Raw genomic sequence first — 13,650 nt, forward strand, 5'->3', positions numbered from 1 at the left:
AGAGGAACGCTGAGGAGTAACGGGCTGACTGAGCCTGCAGACCTGCGGCGCTGCTCAGAGCATGGCGGTCCCAGGCACTACAAAGGCAGGGTTCAGGGGCTGGGCGGAAATAGAAGCACTGGATCAAAGTCTGAATGTGGGACTCCGCACGACCCATCCCCCACCCCACACAGCCATATGACTCTTCAGTCCCCACCCCAGAACAAAAGCTCAAGGTTTATTTTCTGGAAAAGCTGAATAAGAAAGGCTCTGATCTGGGGACACACAGGTGCTCAGAAAATGGGAGAGAGGGTAGGGTCAGAAATACAAGGGGACTGAGTAGCAATGACTACAGTTAGCAACCTGGATCTGGGTTTCTAAAAACCATCCCCTAAAAAGGACCTGGATACTGGTGGATTCCAGGGTGAGGCAGAGAAAGCACCCGATAAGGCCAGAACAACTTCTGGTGCCAGCAAGTAAGGCAGTGCTCAAAGAATAATGAGGACATTTTAGAGATACACAGACATGAGTTTGGAGGGGCTCCCACTGGTCAAATGTAAGACAATTTGAGCATCAAAAAAAATAATACTGGTGGATAACTCTTAGAATGAAATGAAAATCTGTAAGCCAAGACATAAATAAATACATAGCTAAAAGCTAGATAAATAAACAGGGGAGAAAGAAAAGATCTTTCTTATAGTAGAAAGCCAACTACTGTGTTTCCCCGAAAATAAGACCGGGTCTTACACTAATTTTTGCTCCAAAAGACGCAGTAGGGCTTATGTTCAGGGGATGTCGTCCTGAAAAATCATGCTGGGGCTTATTTGCCGGTTAGGTCTTATTTTGGGGGAAACACGGTAAAAAAAATATAGATGGAATTAGAAAAGTCACCATTTGCCAACCAACATGATGACATTTCAATAGGCAAGAATCATCAATGAGTGCTAAAACTAGTGGATAAGCCTATTATCATAAACAGGGTGTTTACACCGTCTCAAACATCTCCCTGCACGATACTTACTGATTACAAAGGGAAAAAGAACAAGTTTATAGTGACACGGCCTGGAAGTGCCACCTGTTTGGTAAACTGGTAGCTAGTCTGTGTTGTGTGGCCAAGTCAAATCTTACGCTTCCTGAAATCACTGGGGACACACTCCCTCTTTCATGGCATTTCTTTCAAAAGTGCATAAATTTATTCATGAAGAAACGTCGGACAAGCCAAAATGGATGGACATTCTACAAAACAACTGGCCTGTGCTTACTCTTCAAAAATGACAAGGTCTTGAAAGACGAAGAAAGTTGAAGGGGACTGAAGGGACACAACAATTAAAAGCAAAGTGTGGCTGTGTACTGGGTTCTAAACCAGCAAACAAAACAACTGTACCTTTAGCTCTAAAGGATATTAGTGGGATGACAGGCAAAACGTAAATAAGGCCTACAGATTACGTAACAGTATTCTATCAGTGTTAATTTCCAGATTTTGATAATGAAACTGATTATGTAAGAGAATGTCCCCGTTTTAAGGAAAACACATGAAGACATTTAGAGTTAAAGTGGTACCCTTTTCTACAACTGATTCTTCAAACTGTCAAGAAAAAGAAAAACAAAATTATGCAGAGAGAATGCTACAGCAAACATGGAAGACGCTAATACTTGGGGAATCAGGTGAAGGGTATGCAGAAGCTCACCGTATTATTTTTGCAACTTTTCTATAAGTCTGATTTTTTTTTCAAAATAAAAATAAAAGTAGGGCTCAATAATGAAGTAATAAACTGATTAAAAATGTAACTAAGATTTGATATAACTATATTGAGAAGATAGGAGTATAAAAGAACAAAATTCTTATCTACCGTACTAGGAAGTCAGGAGATATCGAAAATCGATACAATTTAAAACACACAGTTTAAAAGAACAGTATATCAGAAATTAGAAGTATTAGATATTTTAAACATATATATGTGTGTCTATACACACATACACATGAAGTATGGCGGCATACCAGAAAAAAATAACGAAAAAAAGTGACAATAGTTCCTTTGAGGAATGGAACCAATATCATAAGGAAGAATGGGGCAGGGAGTTACTATTTTCTGTTACGGGCTTTTTAGTATGACTTAATTTGTAGTATGTTAAAAGTATTATTTAAGTGTTCAGTATGCTTTACTTTTTGGTACTTTTTAAGTATTATTTATTTCATTTGTGTAAATCCCAGGCATGTGCTCCTTTTGGAAAAACTGGGTAGATGGATCTAAATCTTTGGGGCCCACATCCCTATGAAGACATGAAGTCTCTCCAAGAGCCCACCTTTCCTGAACCCCACCGGCACCAAGGGCATCACATGGTACCAACAAGTTGGAGTTCACTGTTAGCTAGAGCCACAGAATGTACGAGGTGGACATGGCTACTGGGACCATTTGCTCTGACACACTCACGCTAAGATGAGGATATGAGCCATGGAGGCAGAGGGTGAAACCACGTCCATGTGAGAGTGGCCGCTGTGAGCTGACAGCCCTGAGCCTCGTGATGTCTCAGGAGGAGCCAGGGCCAAGAATCTTCAGCGTGGCAGCCCGCAGCATCACACGCTTGTCTGAGCAGAGCACGTGGCCACCACTTTATTTACCTGGATTATTTCCCTGGATTTATTTCCCTGGATTCCCGCCAGGCCAGCAGACCTCTGAGACCCAGAAGAAACACACTCCAAGTCACAAGCGGCAAAACGCTAAATTAGATTCCCCATCGGTAATGGAAAAAAAGTCCTCCAGGTTTATAAACCCTGGGGATGAGAGAAGCCTGAGGAAGTGGAGGAAGAGGAAGGAAACAGCTGCATATGGCCCTGCCACGTGACTGAGAGGGCCGAACTTCGTGCTGAACCCTCCAGGGGATGGGTGCCAAAAGGAAAAGTGAGGCTCTTTTGAGAACATAAAAATACAGATGATGCTTTAGTAATCGAACTAGGTCTTTCCTCTAGAAGCAGCCCCCGCGCCCCCAAGAGTGAGGGTGGATGGGTACAGTTGGGCCCAGGATGGCAGAGCCTCCACCCTATTTCGCTGTGGGAAGGCAAGGCTTAGAGGCAGGACGTGTCCCTGGGGCAGTGCTCGGTCCTCTCAGCCCTCTGCTCAAAAAGTCAGAGCATTGAACCTCAGAGGGAAAGGCCAGAGTTGTTTTCTGAACACGACGGCAATATTTAGCCTTTCCATCGTCTGTTTGGCTAAGCCTGCAACTCCATTACTGTTATCATTTATGGTCTATGTAATGTCAACTTTTGATTATTCTCTTTGTAGATAGAAGGTAGTGTTTGTTGATTTGTCCCCAGGTCAGCTTCCTCCTGCCACCAAGCATGCGTCAGTATCACTGCCTGCTGCTGACAGGCTCTGAACTCAGGGACAAACTCTATCACCATCAGCCACCGCCCAACACACTGAGGGGGGTAAGTCTGCACACAGAAGCGATGTGATCCAAAGCAAAGGGCCAGAATGGTCAGCCCAGCACTTTCCATCCATCTCTGAACGAAGGCTGCCTATATCTCCACCCCAGGTGGAGGCTTTGACCACCTGCAAACATGCGGTATCACTGAGGGCTCTCCTGAGGTTTCTCCCTTTGATGGGGGAAAGGTACTGAGCCCTAATCCACAGGAACCCTAATCCACAGAGGCTCACCCAGGGCTGTTGGGGCCAACGGGTCACCTGGGGCGTGCCTAGTGACAGGAACAGCCACTGGAGTCTGGGGATTGTGTAGTTCCTGAATCACTCAGCCCTTTGCAAACCCACATCCTTGGTTGTCAAATAGGGCAAGATTCTTTGTCCTTTATTTAAGCAAAACAATTGTAAGAAAACAAACAACAAAAAGTTTTGGCAGCAAACAGAAGGGGACAGATAGGTGACGTCACTTACTAAACTATCAAGAACTTGTTAAGATAGACAACAAAACTGTATTATAAACATTCAGCTTGCTGAGAGACTACATCTTAACTCTTACCAACACTAGGAGAAACGCCACTGGAAGAAACGCCCCCTCTGTGGCATGACAGAGGTGTTAGCTAATGCTACACTAGCAATCGCGTTGCAAGTAAATGTATCAAATCAACATGTTGTACACCTTAAATTTACACAACGTTGCATGTCAAATATGTCTCAATTAACAAAAGAAAAAGAGGAGGAAACAAGAAATGGTTAAGAGCACAACTCCCTGGAAGTAAGTCCTTCCGCCGTGACTCTCAAACCTGACCGGGCAGCAGAATCATCTGGAGAGCTTGTTAATACACAGCTTACTGGGCCCCACAGTTTCTGATCAGTAGGAGTAAAGAGGGGCCCTGAAAATTTGTGTTTCCAGCAAGTTCCCATGTGATACACATGCTGCTGGGGTGAGGACCACACTTTGAAAACCACTGTCTTAAGGGTTGCAAAGGTGAAGATGTTTTCAGCCCCCAGGATTTGGAGTGTGTGTTGTGGGGGGAGGTGTATATGTGTAGAAGAGACATACATACACACCAATGATGTGGAGGGGCAGCCCTTCTATAGGTAGATATTAAGCTGGAGGAGCTCAGATGATTCAACAAGGAAGTGGTTATCAGGGAGGGCTGCACAGAGGACGTGACCTTCAGGCAATTTTTGACGAACGGGTATGTGACAGGCAGGCAAATGAAGCAGGAAGGACATATGCTGCTAATCAAGGTCCTGTTAATTAGTCACAAGCCTAGAACACAAATTGGGGACTCACAGGAGGGAAGCCTAGAAGGCTAGCAGGCACTGAGGGGAAAGGAAAGTCTGGAGATTTCCCATGGGAGTCGAGAATCAATAAAGAATTTTTAAGCAGAGTAATAAGAAGCTGGGTAAAACATTTGGTAAATACCTTTCTGGGTCTCCGTTTTCGTATCTGTGTAATGGGGTGATGGGCAGAAGGTCTGGGCTTTTCCCAGCTCTGACATGCTATGATTCAGTGGGGGTAAGGGGAGGGCGTGGTGCCATCCAGTCAGTGGCCTCACCCTGCTGGCAGCCCCTCACGAAGTACAGGGAACCGACAGCTACTCACACGTGCTTGGTCTGTCTGTCCATATGCTGCCTCCAGAACTCTGGCCCAGCCTGGGAAGCGGAGGCAGACCTGGAGGTGTCGCATACATTGCGAATCTCTCCTGGGCCCATCCCCCCTCCCTCCTGCTTGTACAGAGCCAAGCGGCCTGGGATTGTGTGCTGGCTCACAATGGAAGGAAGAGGGTGTAGGAGGGAGGTCCCCAGGCTGACCCTGGCATTGTTCTCGGGCCAGAAGAAAGCTTCCTCCTGCCTGGCCACTGCAGGGCTAGAAACAACGGTGTCCAGCCAGGCCTGGGAGCTGGGGCCCATTCACAAATGCCTGCTGGAGAGCACGTAGCCCTGTCCGTCCCCCGCCCCCTCTGCGGCGGCCGCCTGCTCCCAGTGAGAGAAGCTGGGGTAAACGAAAATAACCGGCTTCTCCGCCTCCAAGCTCACTGCCGCCAGGAAGGAGAACGCGACCAGAAATGGCACGCTGGCTAATAAAGGAATAATGGATGCTTCACACCCTTAGCAACACCTTCCTTTTCCCCCAGCCTCAGCTGCTCCTTCCACTGACGAAGGACAAAGGAGGAAAGGCTCTGGACCAGGGCGCAACCTTGTAGAACAAGGCCCAGCTCAAGTCAACAGGACATCACCAAGAAGGCCGGGGTGTTAAACCAGCCCTGGAAACTGCTCTAGGAATGGACGGCGGGGCTGCAGGCGGGTGACCCCAGTCAGCGCGGGCTTCGGAGCCTCTCCTGGCAGGGACTGTTGAATCACGGGGGGGGGGGGGGGGGGGGGGATCATAGGGTGCGGGAGGGCAGACCTGCCTCTGAGCATCAGCACACAGGGTCCCACAGGCCGGTTTAGGGCCTGCTCACAGCACAGTGCACGTAGCACCTCTGCCGACCTCCGTGTCCCGAGTCCAAGCCATTCCGAAGCAGGGCTGGGAGGGCAGCTCTTCGCTGTGAGACGCCTTCAGCCCAGCCAAGGCTGAGACGGCGGCAGAGTTCAGTCTGGCCTTGCTTGGGCCCAGTACGCCTCACACTCTCCAGTGTTCCCTCCCGCCTGACTGACCCCGCCCTCTGGCACACAGCAAAGTGTCTGGGCATGGTCTGGCCCAAAGCAGGGTATGGACCAGATGACCTCTCCACGGGGTTGGGGGGCAAGTCCTGTTTTTTAAGGGACCCTGGCCTGTCCCTAACAAAGTCACAGAACCTCCTTCCTTGGAAGATGTGTACATCCTAGGAATTCCCCAGGAGGAGGGCAGGACTGGTTGGGCCCTATCCCACGGCTGCCTAAATCCTCCTTGCATCATGCATTGCCCGGCTCAAGAACATTCGATCGGGTCCTTATTTGATCGAGTCTCAGGGCCTCAAGGACTGCAACCCCCCTGCTCTCTCTGCTTACGGAAATGTCCCCTCAGGACTCCGCGGCTCCCCCATTCTCCACAGCCTCCTTTTCTTCGGCACCACGGCTCGTTTACTTCTGCCACCCTGAGAGCCATGCCTTCTTGTTTCTTTCTACAGATACCCCTCCTGGCCATCCCCCAAGGCCCAGGGCCACGTCGGCCTCCTCCAGGAAGCACAAACACGTGGAGAGGCAGGAAACGACCAGAGAACCTCAAAAGGGGCCTGGAATCAAGTCCTCCACATACCCACACAGTCTCTGAGGACTGGGGTCGCCTGATTTGTCCAGGACACTTTCAGAGAGGAGGGAGAATTTGAAGAGGGCCACGAAAGAGGGATCTTGGTGAGGGAGCGGTAAGGTAAGGACGCGCGGGTATGAGGGCGGCGCTGAGCAAAAGAAGGTGCCAACACGGCTGGGGAGGCAGGTCTCCTCTCTGCCTGAGGTCTATACAGGCAGACAGCTGTTCTTTCAAATTTCAGTCTCTACCTCTCCACTCTCGCTTACCCTGCCCCCTGCCCCCTGCACAAAACCCCACAGAAGGGACCAGTGGGATGGTTCCCAAGCACTTTTCTTGGGTGTTCACCGCTCTGTGCTTGCTTCCAGTTGTGGCTGGGTCACACCACATCTGGTGAGTGTTTTTCAGTTTACGAGTAACTGTCACTCTAGGACCTGGTTTACATTTTGACCCTCAGTATAGCCTTTCAACGTAAGTCAAACGGGTGCAGCATCGATCCCATTTAAGAAATGGGAGCTCAAAGAGAACGATTGTAGATGAACTGCATGAAGCCCTGTGTGTGGAAACAGGGCTCTCCGATGACGACAGTGATGAAATGAACCTATACTTTACAGGGCAGTTATGTGAATTCAGAGATGACACTGGCACCGGCTTTAAATCTCAGGGCTTTTTTCCCCAGTTTATATTCTAGATCAGCGTTTGGCAAACTTTTTCTGTAACGGGTCAGAGAGTACTTTAGGCTTTGTAGGTGATAGGGTTCACTCACAATTACTCAGAGCTACCTGTAGCACAAATGCAGCCACAGACAGACAGTGAGCAGATGAAGGAACGGGTGGAGCTGTGTGCCAAAAACACTGTACGAGCTGTGATCAAACAATATGTTGAATGTTTAAGTAAAGAAAAAATTTATTACAGTAAAAGACTATTACCATGAATTTCCCTCAAAATACTCTCCCTCACTCAGAACACACTGATCCCATCGTTCTCGCCACTTTCTGAAGCAGTTCTGGAAGTCCTCTTTCCTGGGTGTCTTTAGTTGCCCTGTTGTGGCTGCCTCAATGTCCTGAATCATTTTGACTTTGGGGAAGAACCACAAGACACACGGTGCCAGATCCAGTGAATAAGGTGGATGAAGACACACTGTCATGTTTTATTTGACAGGAATTGCCATGTACCAGAAGTGATGTGTGACACAAAGCGTTGTCATGATGGAGGATGATGTACGGCACACTTTAAAACACACCTTTTCTCAACCGTAGCTCACACCCAACTGACTGCACTGAACAAGTTGACACTTGTCACACACTGTTACTAAGGTTCAACACGCCACTTCCCCCATTGAAGATCCCTGCCTCTCCATTGGATGGCGCTCGGCAGCGGCAGTCACCGTATTTGTCGATCACAGCAGAAAGGCTGAATGTCACACATCGCTTCTGGTACAGCAATTTCTGTCAAATAAAAAACATACGGTGTGTCCTCATCCACCGTATTCACCGGGTCTGGCACCATGAGACTTCTGGCTCTTCCCCAAAGTCAAAAGGACCATGAAAAGTTAATATTTTGAATCCATTCAGGGCACCAAGGCAGCCACGACAGCTCAACTAAAGACATTCATGAAAGAGGACTTCCAGAACTGCTTCAGAAAGTGACAAGAATGATGGGATCAGTGTGTTCTAAGTGAGGGAGAATATTTTGAGGGGAATTCATGGCAATGTGTCTTTTACATGGCAATGTGTCTTTTAATAATTTTTTAAAAAATTTAAACATTCACTGTATTTTTTTATCATACCTCGTATTTGCAGAAACAGGCTGGGGGGAGGGGGCTGGACTTAGTCTGTGGACCAGTTTGCCAGTTCCTGCCTAAGCCCCTGGCTGTGTTCTGGATAACTGAGGCTGTTCTACAAGAAAGGTGGATGTTTTCTGGACCCCTCAGAGCCAGAGAGCACTTGCTACCCGCAGTCCCAGCTCCCTGCAATCTACTCGCCCCCTCCCACCCCCAGGCCCTGTGAGAAGCCAGTCCTAATGGCCTGCTGCCTGCTGCCTAGGAAGTTTCCCAGTTGTCACCAAGTCTCCATCCCCCCAAACAACAAAAATAAAAATAGGCTCGCCTCACAGAGCACGTTGGCCATTCCCAATGGGCTTTGCTACCTGGCGGCCTTTGACAGGAAACCATGGATTGAAGAACTCCTGGTCTCCTTTGTTGTATCAGCGCCTATTTTTGTCCTGAGGGAGGAAGCATGAGTGCTGGGGAGTCCAGAGAGGTAGAGGGGCCCTCCTAGGTAAGCACGCCTCCTGGAAAGCTGAGGCAGCATTCTAGGCCAGCAGGGATTAGAAAGAGGCCATTGGAAAACTTTCGGATTAAAAAATAGTAAAAATCATATCTCTTCCTCTTCTAACGGTATCAGTAGGGGTCTCTCCCTCGCAATCTCTCTCTGTCTCTCTCTCTCTCCTCTTTTTCCATTTTTAGTGCCTTCGGCAGTAGAACAAAACAAGATATTCGTTTTCTTGTTCTTGCTTATTAAGGAAATGACATTCACCCCTAACTTGCAGTACGTGACGACAGTCGCCTAGAATGAGAAAACGGTCTTCCCGTGCCTCTTCCTCCTCAACGTCACCCCTTAAACAAAGGGCACCCGGGGAGTCGGGCTGCCTGAATTCTAATCCCCCGCACCCACTGATAAGCCTGGGATTTGGGGCAAGGTATTTCATCTCAGTTCTGTCGTCTGTACAACAACAACGGAACCTATACTTGCCAGGGCAGTGATGTGAATTCAGAGATGATGTGCAGACATGTAGCTCAGACTGTGCTGGATTCCCGTGAGCCTCTGTGAAGGAGGCCCAGGTTCTGGATGGGGTGCGGGGGCTGAGTCCCTCTGGGACACGAGCAAGCCAGCTCTCATTCAGTCATTCGCCCACTATTTAATAGGCCCCGTATGTGCCCACGTGGAGCTTACCTTCCAGTGGGAGGATACAAGCCACACAGCAAAGCACAGGCACGATGAGCACCATGGAGAACAAAGTGAGGAGGGGGAGAGGATATGCGGGCAGGGTTTGCTGAGAAAGCCATCTGACCAGGGCAACCTCAGCCAGGAAAGGACGCTGGTTCAGAGTGTGTGCTCCACAGGGATGATGTGAGGAAAAGCAAGGCAAGGAAAGGGAAGCACCATCCCCGTTCTCGGAGCACGGAAAGCACTCAGTGAGTGTTTGCAGGGTTCCTGTTGGTGTGACAGTCATTGTTGGATGCTCAGTAAGGGAACATTAAGAGAGTTCCGTGTCTTGGTCCCCTGGGAAGGCAGCAGCACCTGCATTTTACCTCAGTCCATCGTGGCTGAGACAATGCTTGGTCCGCAGAAACAGGCTCGATCAATACTGGGGGATTCAGTGAATGAAGTTGGGAGGGCTGTGTCTCCCGTGGGACCAAGACGTAACATGAAGTAACACGTTGGGAAAAAGGACAGGGCCTGGGGGAGCAAGGGGGAGCTGAATTTTCACTTTGTTCCTCGGCATCTCAGGACATAGTAATAATGCTTTGCTTGTGAGTTAGCATATCCTGGAAGTTTCCAGAAGACTTGGCAACAGAGCTGGCATAGCTCTAGGGAACAATAAAGTCACTCCTTCCCATCTGGAGGGCTGGGAACTGGGCTACAGCCACTTCAATCCAGTGTGGGATGGCCCCTTCCCACCAACTTGGATTTCCAAACCGCAACGGCGCCACCTGCTGAAGGAACAAGGCTGCTCCGGCATCTGCCACCATTTTTGTTCCTCTGAGCACTCAGTGGAGTGAGGGGGAAGCAGGGTCATCCTTCTGCCCACAGTGATTTTCATTCTGAAAATTCATTTGCCCCTCAGATTCCTCGGGGTGTGTGTGTGCGTGTGTGTGAGGGATTCTCACCCTGTCATTATTTGGGGCAAAGCAGGGCAACAGGGTGCTTAACTCCAAGCCCTCTCCTTTATTGGCCGGTCTCTTGCCCTCTCTGCATCAGTGTGAAGAGAATGCCTTGTAAACACTCTCATGAGGTCAGAAATCCCACTTGACGTCCCCCGAGTCTTCCGGACCCCTCGGTAGACAGTGCCTTGGTACCTCCATGAGGCCAGAAATCTCACCTGACTCAGTTACGTTCCTGTTCGGGGCGTGTGCCATGCCGACCACACAATGGGCGACTTACACACTATACACGGCCAACCTGGGTCAGTCACCAGAGAGCAGAGCAACGGACCTGACCGGGGCAGACTGAGCGCATAATTAACTGCAGCCAGACAGAGAATTTAGTTTCAAAATTTCCTAACAGGAAAGCAAAAAGGGAAATAAGTTGGGTTATGCAGTTCCTATTGTCAGACAAAAGGCAGCAGACATTATGTTCGGCTGTCAAAGAATTCAAAGAAAAATGATCAACATATGTCCTTTTAGAAAGCTTTGGGCAAGACACGGGATAATTCAACAACAATGTCTTTCAACTGGGGTTTTGTATAAGCAACACAAGCATCCAGGGCGGTGTAGGGAATAGGGAGGCAGTATTTCTGCAGAGCCCGGAGCCTGTGTGGCTCGGAAACCTGAGGAGACACTGGGGAGAAACTGCTCAAGTTACCACACCTCAGGGGGAAGACCCCGGGTGGGGGCGGGTGCAAGGGGAGGCCAGAACCTATGCAGGTTTGAGCCCCGTGCCTTCACATTGAACAGAGTCAAGCTTAACCTGGCTTGACTCCACCTTCCCCCGCCAGCGCCTGTCCTTCCAGAGGCAGAGGACAGCACTTTGTAATATCCCAAAGTCCCACCCTGGCGGGTGCTTCCCCTGCAGGCCCAGGCGAAGCCGTCTGGTGTGGGGAATGCGGCCAGCACCCCTCACTCGGTGGGCAAGCACACTCCTTGCTGTGCAGCTGACAGAGGCTTAAGGGGTGTGCCCTCCTGGGAACTACCAGTGTTCCCTGGGGTCCCAGGAGTGTGTGTGGGAGACTTCCGGGAGGAATGCCAGGCCTTCGCATAGCAGGGGACGTTTGGGCCATACAGGGGCTTCCCTTCACTTGTGTGGCTATCTCCTTCACCACCTCATCCTCTCCCTTATTCTGGGGAGGAATGGCCTGAGTGTCGGCCTGGGTCATTTCTGGGGACGATTTGCGCGTTGAACACCAGTAAGGAGGCAAGGACACCTTGAGCTGCTGGGGATGAGGGACTTCCCACTGGCAACGCAACTGTGGAGCCGCCAGAGCAGTGCACTGGTGCCCTCTAGTGGGAGACCATGACAGTGCAGCAGTCTGTGCACATGGCCTTTGCACCAGCGGCGTCTGAGTTTGGGGGCGCACTCCGAGCAGGATTACAAATTTTGGGGTTGTCATCACTGTGGAAGGCCAGCCAACCCCCTTCCACCTGAAACGCAGTTTACAACAGAGATGCCAAAAATGCAGACAGGACCTATTCTAAGCCCAATTGTGTCTCAGCTTCTGCCCCACCGTATGGTTTCATTGCCGGGAACCGTAACTGACACCTCCCCCACCCTCTGAATCCATGTCACGATGCTCAAAGCTTCCAGCTGCCCACCCCGGATCAGAGCTCTTGGGGAGCAGTGCTAGCCTCAGCTCACCTGAGACTTGGGAGTTTGCGAACACTGAAATCTGGCTTCTGGCTATCACCCACCCAGCTGACCTGATCTCCCTCAGCTCCCATTTCGGGGAAGCAGACCTTGGGGACAGTCACCATCAACAGCATCGGCCCTTACTAACCAACTAAGTGCCTTTTAGGAGAACCATGACAGGCAGACCTGGGCACCTATGGTCGGCCCTGTCCCTGGTGCTTGGCAGCTCCAGGGGCTTCAGCCCCAGCAACCCCTGTGATAGGGGTCCCAGAGGGAGAGCACTGTGTGAGAATAACCCCCGGGATTCACCGCCCGCTGTGGAAAAACGACCAGGTGGGACCATCAGCAACAGAGGGTACCTGGCTTTGGCTGGAGGTGAGGTTTGGACAGGCACCCAGGTGTCAGCATCTGACCTCCGTGAGGCGCTCCACCTAGGACCCCTCACTGTGACATGTGCCCCACGTGTGACTCCCAGTGAGAGAGAAGCTAGAGCGCCCGCAGATCTACACGACGCAATACGTCTAGGGGCCTCTGGGGCCTTCTGCACACACGTCACAGCGGGACCCCCGGACCACGGCAGGTGGCCAGCCCTGCCCACGTACCAGGGCAGTGCATCCAGTTATGCCGTGCTGGAGCTAGGCGCCAGGGGGAGTGCTGAGGCCCTGCCCAGGCCCAGGCCCAGGCCCCGGGGGGAAGCAGGGGTATGAGGACACTCTGCCCCTGCACCTACCTGCCAGGTGGGGAGAACCTTCTCGATGTCATTCAGGTTGATCCCATCTCCATCTTCCAGCTTCCCTTTTCCACACCTGGACCAGAAAAAACATAAAGGCATTGAAAGGATGGTGAATTTATGTATCCTGTCCTGCCCTTGCAAGCAGGAAGAGCAGGCTGATCAGGTGACACCTTGTCCTGCGCTCCCTCAGGGCCTGCAGCATCAGCCTGTCCCACCCAGACGAAATGGCCCTGGAGACCCCTGGATAGGAGACCCTCTGCCCCCAGGTCTGGCAGCACAGGCCTTTCCTGAGGACAGAGGACTCATGCAAATAGTAATGCTGACACCAGCTGGGGGAATGGAGGGGGTGGTACATCTTTGCTTCCAGGCAAAGATGCTAAGCTCCTTGCTGATAAGAAGCCCCAAACTTGTCACAGCTCCTACAAAAGCCCATTATCTTGCCCATTACACTAAAGGGAATATGAATGAACAGAGAGACCAAGCAACTTTCTCCAGGTCGCACAGCCTCTCCCTCCCCCGTGGGGCTTCCTCCCTCCTTGTCTGACTTTGGGCCAGTCTGGGCCTGCTCAGATACTGGTGCTTTGTCTTCATGTGCTCTGCAGTGGGCACACCTTCAGGCCAGAGACGTGGGTGGTGATCACTGCCAACGGTCCGTGCCTCCTGCATGCTTAAGGTGCAGACTAGAACTGCACGGCCGGGGCTGGAGTCCCAGCTGCTCCT

General features: G+C 50.7%; 1 protein-coding gene across 9 annotated transcripts in view; it reads right to left on the reverse strand.

Annotated features, from left to right (window-relative positions):
• The window catches only part of CTIF (cap binding complex dependent translation initiation factor), a 262,255-nt gene that overhangs the window by 145,387 nt on the left and 103,218 nt on the right, over positions 1-13,650 (reverse strand). For all 9 annotated transcript variants that reach the window (XM_081078718.1, XM_081078717.1, XM_081078716.1 and 6 more), the window contains one exon: positions 12,928-13,003. In XM_081078718.1, the coding sequence (XP_080934844.1) occupies positions 12,928-13,003 (76 nt within the window). The remainder of the gene's footprint in view (positions 1-12,927; positions 13,004-13,650) is intronic.

Source organism: Rhinolophus hipposideros, assembly GCF_964194185.1.
Source record: "Rhinolophus hipposideros genome assembly, chromosome: 17".
In the NCBI taxonomy this organism is placed as follows: Eukaryota; Metazoa; Chordata; class Mammalia; order Chiroptera; family Rhinolophidae; genus Rhinolophus; species Rhinolophus hipposideros.